Source organism: Bactrocera tryoni, chromosome 2 (genome assembly GCF_016617805.1).
Source record: "Bactrocera tryoni isolate S06 chromosome 2, CSIRO_BtryS06_freeze2, whole genome shotgun sequence".
Taxonomy (NCBI): domain Eukaryota; kingdom Metazoa; phylum Arthropoda; class Insecta; order Diptera; family Tephritidae; genus Bactrocera; species Bactrocera tryoni.
In genome coordinates, this window is record NC_052500.1 from 13,369,033 (window position 1) to 13,377,290 (window position 8,258).

At 37.2% G+C, this 8,258-nt stretch overlaps 1 protein-coding gene across 1 annotated transcript; it reads right to left on the minus strand.

The window, feature by feature from the left end:
- Positions 1-481: 481 nt before the first annotated feature.
- LOC120767980 (alpha-1-macroglobulin-like) lies at positions 482-8,049 on the minus strand. Its single transcript, XM_040094398.1, has 11 exons — positions 7,560-8,049; positions 7,216-7,469; positions 4,112-4,672; positions 3,776-4,043; positions 3,417-3,669; positions 3,257-3,359; positions 2,828-3,003; positions 2,218-2,750; positions 1,213-2,049; positions 855-1,139; positions 482-745 (listed from the first exon to the last, which is right to left on the minus strand). Exons 1-11 carry the CDS (start codon positions 8,037-8,039, stop codon positions 554-556), a joined length of 3,942 nt encoding a protein of 1,313 aa, XP_039950332.1. The 5' UTR covers positions 8,040-8,049; the 3' UTR covers positions 482-553.
- Positions 8,050-8,258: the final 209 nt, after the last annotated feature.

Genomic DNA, 8,258 nt, shown 5'->3' on the forward strand with positions numbered 1-8,258 from the left:
AGCAAGCACTTTTTATGTATATTTTTCAGATTTTAATCAGAGGAAAAATATTTTTTCTGACTTGTATGTGCATATAACCCTTAAAAATAATTTGAGTGACCAGTAGCGGATTCAAAATTTTCTTCTCATATTTTTCTTCCAAAGTATATTTTTAATATAGACTTTACTACCTAAACTCTTCTGAATATGAATTAAAATCTGCGATTTTGGGTGTCAAAATAACTCGTGGCTCCGCCACTGAGTGATGCATTTCCGTCTTAACGAGTACGAAAATGAGAATATGTAACTTAATTAATATCAGTCGCGAAGAGACTCTTCTCAATTTCCAAACACCTTTAGACTTCTTACTGTGGGCGTGTTAGACATACTGTCGGACATCTTTGCTAGAAAATAATTAAAAACAAAATTGATCCACTAGTGTAGTCTTTATACGACATAGTCGAGTCGGTCAAATGCTCGTAACTCTGTAATAAATTCAAAATTTTATTCATATCACACACGGTTTATTTTAGAAGCTGAATTAGTTTTAATACATCGCACTAATCAAATACAATTATGGCGTTACTTGGTAAAAATATTTATCAACCAAATTCTTTTCGTAGTAATCATACATGCTAATCACCGCCGGTTTTAGATTGTCTACATCAAATTCTTTTGACACTGGTATTTCTACGCAATCACTGTCATCTCGCCTTATACCTTCAAAGTACACATGAAGCTGTTGTTTTGATTTTCGAATCATTTTCTAAAAATATACAATAAAACGTTAGCAGATAAGTAAATGCACTGACGCTGGATAATCTTGTCGATTAGAACCTTAACCCTCTAGTTAGACGTTTTGTAAGCATATTTACCTTTGCTTGTTTCGGCAGCTTAATGTCACAACAGTCGACGCCAAATTCGTCACTTGTTGGCAGGTTAATTTCCAATATTGCCATATTAGACTGTTCAAGTTTCTCACCAACTAATTGCATGCAGGCTTTCAAGTTTTTTCTCGCAGTCGCGTTATCAGATATGGTAAAATTTAAGTGGAAAGTATCGCTTAAGGGTTCCAAAGTATTGTACTGATACGAAATTTGGAAAGTCGCTTTGCCGCTTCCCGTTGCAGTGAACTGCAGTTCACGAGTATTCTTAGGAAGCTGTGTGGTATGAGAGTTTGCAATAAATGTGTCTTCAAAATTTAATTTCAAATTTATTATTATTATTAATTACCTCAACTTTCTTGTTAATATCTTTATTCTTTTCGCCAACAGTGAACGTGTGCACCAATTGCTTATGCGAGTAAACATCAATATCCAAAGTAGTGCCATGTTCCTTATATCTGGCGGCATAAATAGATAAGGCGCGCAGACCTACCTCCGTTTCGAAAGTCGATGCAAAACCGCCGTTACTATTACGTTTTGACACTATCCACTTGATAATGGGTGTAACTGGTTTTTTCAATTCCAACATTGTTATTAATATATAACCGGTTATATAAACATCAATATTCGCTGGCGTCTGGCCATGTTGCCACCATTTATGGTCACCGCTAGTCATTGCTTTCGCTTCCAATATTCCCAAAAGCTCTTCAACCATGGGATCCTTGCGCAAATGCAGCACATATAAAGACAATGCAGTGGCACGCATATCGCTATTTTGCTTCACGTTATTTCTAATGTATCCTATAGCGTCATCTATAACTTTTTTATGTTGATCTAAATATTGCGTATTTTCCAGTAGAGTGAGCACCACAGATGCAGTGACACTCAATTTATTGAGCGTAACAAAATCATATAAACTGCCATCTTCTCTGAAACTGCCATCGGCTTGTTGTTTGCTCGTTAGAAAAGCGAGTCCATTCTTAAGAATATTTTCATCCACATAGATGTACGACTTCGCTTCGTTAAAAATGCGTATAACATAAGCCGTAAGCCACGTATTACCTGGCGCCTTACCCCAGGTACTAAACGAATGATCAGGAACTTTGTAGGTGAGTTCTCGTTGATAGCCAATTTGCAGATAACTTTTTGCTGAATCATAAATTGCCTTATTCGTTGCACTTGTGCTCTAGAAGAGAAGAGAAGAGATAATGGCATAAATTTAAATGATAATTATTTAATTAACGACAACTTGCCGTGTAAATCGCAACTTGTTTTTATTCTAAAATAATTATCAATGCTGATAACAGAAAATTGTTATAAGCGAGTATATGTATTAACCAAAAACATATCTAACCTGTAAATATTTTAGTACCATCAAATTTGGTACTAGATGTATCATATTTTGCTCGCCACAACCTGATGGGCTGGTAATTAGTTGCGCGAAGTTCTCACCATTGTTAATCAAATTCAACATGGATCCCATTATAAAGTCCATAACAGAAATCTCAATCAGTTCTGAGCCAAGCACAATATTCTGTGGTATTTTGAGTTGTACTGATTTACTTTCTTCTCCATTTATATAGAGGTCTTCATTTTTCCACTCCGTGATACCTTCGTGTTCGACTTTTAACTGCTTAACAATCACATCGTTTTCATAGATACTTTGCGCCGTCATTTTGAGTGTTATCATGCCAACCACTTTGGGGCGTATTTTAAACTTGACGGTTTGTGTTCTCTCTGGCCTCACATTTACTCTCACCGCATGCTGTTTCTCATTGGGATTTAAGAAGAACTCGAATTCGTCGTTTAGCCTTTCCAATGTGATAGTAGCGGGTACATTTACGCGTAAATAGTTAAAGATCGTTGCTTCCAGCTCTATAATCTCGCCTATAAAATATTAAGTTCCATATAGTTATACATACATTTATTTAAAGTTCAATGGCTTCAATATGGGATTTACTTGCCTAATTTTACGGATTGTGGCAGTTTAACAGTAAGGAAAAATTTCAAAAAAGTCCTTATATTCGTTGGTGTTGTTGTGAGCGTAAATCCAGTTTTTGGATTAAGAGAAAACCCTGTTAGCACCCAAGTAGTTATGGTATCAGGTATTTTTTGCCTCATTTCATCATGGCCATCCTCACTGAAATTCGAAATACTTATCTATTAGTATCCATTGCAACAAATTTTATAACAAATTTGGAAGGTAGAGTTAAGTTATAGTTAAGTTACTTAACTAATAGTTAAGCGTTAAGTTTTCGATTTATACTGTATTATATAGTTTTATAAGAGAGCTAAACTCATTGCATACTATGTAAACTGGCATTGTATACTGGAAAAATCTACATCTCTACTTATCATACTTTCACGAAGTAATCAATCACAGCTATACATACCTCGTAAAATCTACAAACGCAAAAGTTTCAAAGAAATTTCGACGCACAATTGGTTTGGCGCCCAACTGATTTACCGAACCATTATCTCCAATGATTCCCTTGTCTAGAAAAATAGACAACTATTATTTATTAAATAACTGTAAACGCTAATCTACCCCACCTATATTGTAATGGGTATTCGTCATTGTTACAAGGCCAGCTGTTATGCCTGGCAGTCCATGACTTCCTGATATTGTACTATTCACATTCCTTAAATCGTCAAAAATTGTTTTGGCGTCGAAATCATTGCCTGACTTTAGCAGCAACACGCTTTTGTCCACACCCAATAAGCCAACGTACGAATTTGGCTCCGTGTCGATATTTAAGTTAATATATGCGCCTGGTTTGACCACATCTGGCGCATCGATGGAAATCTGAAAACGAAGCAATTAAACATATATAAATGGATTTAGATATAGTAAGGATATTTGAAACAATTTTACTATTGTATACAAAAACGCTGTCACCTGTTCTACTTACAGTATTTTTAAATTGATTCTTAACGTTGAATTTCGTCTCATAATGAATCATCCTTCCGTTTTTGAAAAAATAGACAAACATATGCGCTTCCGGCATCATTTCGTAAGTTGGTGTAACAGAGAAAGTGTGTGCATGGTTCGAACCGCCATTGGGTACTTCGATGGCCTCAGTATATACAATATTGCCACGTCCGACAATTACACATACAAAGCTGGAAAAGGCCTCAGGCGATACGAGACGTATTTCTATTGCATCGTCTACCGTGGGACTAGAGTTAAAAATAAACTTACTTATATCGATAATATCTGTGTAGCATGAAAGTGTTCGTTATCTTACAATTGTGTTTTTACATATAGTCCGCCTTCGCCGCCTTCCTTGTTATGATATAGTTGTATAACGCCCGTGCTTTCTGAGTTTTCATATTTGATTGTTAAATTTATGCTGACGTAGTTTGCGCATTCAATATTCACATCAACATCGCCATTATTTTCTGCATAAGTTACAATCTCATCACTTATAAGTTCATCTTTTGTACGCATATCAAGTGTGAGGTAAACTTCCCGATCGATCGGGTTTCCATTTTTATGTGAAATACGAGCACGATAGACAAATGTCTCATCTTCTCCATTGCACTCGTGAACAACGTCGGGTGTTTCTATTTCAAAATGACTGGCTACAATTTTTATTGTTTTCGAGATTTTACGTGAGGTTTGTGTTGCGCCATCTAGAACGTCGACAGTTATGGGAATGACTCTTAGCCTTCCACCAAGGTCCCTTACGTTGATTGGAATATCCAACTCACCCTCTTGCAAGTTATATTGTTTTTTTAGTACATTATTTCTCGTTACATTGAATGTGAGTACACAGGTACCAAATATCGGTTTGCCAAAGGTGTAGCTATAAAAATTATCATTTTATTTATATTAAAATAAGTTCATTCCCTAAGGAATAATAAAAAAAGAGTAAAAAGTTGTAATTTCTAAGATCTACTCTATGGGATTATTTAAGTTTTCATGGGTTTAGAAACTTTGCAGACCCTATAAAAAAAAAATACATATAATATATATGTGCGTTTTAAAGTAGTGGATATATATATGTACTCTGGTGGATGCTTCATCATTCATTGTGCTGAATGTCGAATCGTCTATCTGTCACTCTAGCTCCATCAGCTATGATCGTTTGACAGAAAGGAATGCCAAAGATCGTGATGCACTTTAAAGTCGCCTGTTACCAAACAGTTTTCACCACGAAGTAACGCACCTATGTTAGCTATGTGATAATCTGTTGGGCAACATATGATAAGGGGATTTATATATTAAATATTTGGAGCTGGACAGCGCCTGAGGGGATAGCTGTATTCTAACATTCAAGGGTAGTATCCCTACGGTCGATGTCGCCATAGATGAGACGATATTTCACGGTATTTTGCGGTATGAAGGCCAGGCCTCCACCACTATCTCGCTCAGAAGATAGAAGAAGCGACTGTTTAACTTGGTTTCTTAGACCGCCGCTATCGATGCGTGTTCCCAGCTCATGAATGGGGCTCTCCTATCTTACTCAGTTGCCATTTGTTCCGTTACAGTTGAATTGTAGTAAACTAGTTCCTCGCGAGCATCCATGAGTGATACTCGGTATGAGTTAGTGGCGTGTAGGTGGTGATTGTTGCATCCGTAGAGTCCACAGGGTCTGTTATTGCAGTGTGGAGTCGGATGACGACGTCACAAAAGGGTGTTGCGGAGGCACTCTGTTGCAACACCGGGCAACATAAAACACACTCCACTCACGTGTGGTGCGCATGCCAGAAAACTTTTTGAAATGACACCAATCTGTACAAAACACTTGCACTTGACAGATGTGACGTTCCGACGAATAGCGGTCTGACACGGAATGGACTGTGCGAGGAACCAGGAGTTGCTGAGTGATTCTCGCACGCGGATTGGAGCGTGATGTACAAGCAGGTTTCCAAAGTAAACAGGACTTTTTGAATCGAGCCCCCTGGTGGCGCCATCTATATGTCGACTGGTGCGTTAAATTAAAATTGATACAACTTTTACCGAAACGTTTCAATTGGTGAAACAAGTTTATGGCGATGATTACCTATCCCGTAGCAGAGTGCGCGAGTCATTTCAACGTTTTCAAAGTGGTCGTGAGGACATAAATGACGATCAACAATCCGTGATCACCGGAAATTCCATCGAGACAGTGCGTGAATTCATCAAAAATCAGTCGAAATCATCATTGAAATTCATGGAAATGAAATTTAACATCTCCAAAACATCGATTTATCGCATTTTGACCGAACATTTGAGCTTACGAAAGGTGTGTGCACGGGTTTTTCCGCACAAATTGACTGACGACCAAAATTTGCTCAGAATCCAACATTCGAAGGACATCATTAAAAAGGTTTATTTGACCAAAAGTCACATATAAATCATTAACCATTCCCCGTATTCACCTGATATGGCACCGTCCGACTTCTTCCCATGAGAGGAAAGCGTTATGCAGACGTAGAGACCATTCAAAAGGCATGCATACTGGCGACCATTCCAGCCAACGAGTTAAACCACTCATTCGACATGCTTTTGAACCGTGCAAAAAGCTGTATTGAAGCAGAAGGAGACTATTTTGAATAAAATAAATTGATTTTGCCTATAAAACCATTTGTTCTGTTTTTTTTAAGTCCTGTTTACTTTGAAAAGTTCCTTGTAGTTTGGTTTACTGGTTAGAACGGGAGTCATGCTGCCTGTTTGAGCTGCTATGGACCGTAAGGATCCTTTTCTTGACAACTCGAGTGGCTGGGAAAAGCCAGATGAACGCAGTAGTGCGTTAGCAGTATGGATTCATGTAACTTGTGGCCCACTCCCTTTGTATCTTATGGTCTGAGCAGGTCTAACTGACTCCAGTCACGGCATGTATTGCATCTAATCGAGGTGTAGTTTGGATGAAGCCTTCTAGCGCTAACGCAGCAGAAAAATTCATCCAGCCGCGGAGGAGCCGTAGAACCGTCTGTCGTCGGAATTGTAAGTAATATTTTGCATTTCTGAAGTGTATTACAGTTTAAAGTTTAATATAAATCAACACCTCAAAATATCGCTCGGCTTTGATCTTTGAAAATTGCGAGCATTTAAAAGTACGTCACAATATAAAAAGGACACGTTTAGCAGGAATTCACATACCGAATACACTTCGCAGGTGTACAGAAGCTCTTACGATTCATTGTCATATGAGATCACAATTCGATTTGTATTAAGAACCGAGTTGTTAAACAACCAAACTGACAGTTAATTGACAACAATTATTATCAAGGTCCATTTTGGCATTAACGATATCCCACATATTGCCTGTCAATGTCCCCATAATAAGGGCATTAACTTACGCATATAAAATCCCAAAGTTTAAAATATATTTAAGAGTTTTCTTATAAATGCAATGCAACTTACTGTGCTTTTACTTTAATTAAAAAGTTTTTATCTTTCAGCGACACATAGTTAGGCATCTGCAAGTCAATTTCAAATAGTGGCAATTCATAATCTTTCACTTCGATAATTTTCTCCGTCAACATTTGCTGCCCCAAAAAAACTTGCATAGACCATATGCCCGCAACAACTTGCTCAGCTAGCTTAAGTTTCCCCTTGTATACACCGGTATTAAGAACAACATCATCGAAACGTTCAATAATATTATTTTGTGCATCCTATAACAACAAAAAATACGTACTTATCTATAGCATATAATAACATAATTATATTAAATGTATGAGTACACGTGTACACTGTCTACATACCTTTAAAACAATAGATATTTGTTGGTTGACCTTTGCTGGTAGCAAGTACTGATCTAGGAATACTGCACGAAATTGTATGGTATCTCCGAATTTGTAGAGTGCCTTATCAGTTTGCAAATATACCATTGGTAGATTTTCTACGTATTCCAGATTCGTGGAATTTTCAAAAATAATCCCCGACAGTCCCTGCGCCTTCAATACATATGTGCCATTTGTAATATCCCCGAATTCAAAGGTTACACTTTGTCCAGAATTAGGCGGCACCACGACTTCGGTATTTTTGCTAAATTCTGGCCCTTTCAGAGTGAGACCGATTCTCGCATTGTCCTGTACCTCATAAACACTTACATATATACTGTATTTAGAATTGGGTCTTATGTTGCCCGGCGACGTTATACTATAATATCCTTCCGCCTGTACCTCGACAATTACCGCAATCACTAAGCCCAATATGGGCAGCACTCCTGAAATATTCACCATACCGAGCGCAAAGTCGTAAAACACTAAAGCTACATTTTGCATATTGCTGATATTTATTTGAAAATTCTTATGCATTTGGTACAAATGTTTATATGTATATTACGTGATGACCCTATAGGAAATTTTTACTTATTGTAAATATGCAACATTTCAGTATTCACTTTCAAATGATATTTCTAATATTATGTATGTATATATTGGGTAAGTCTTTTCGTATTT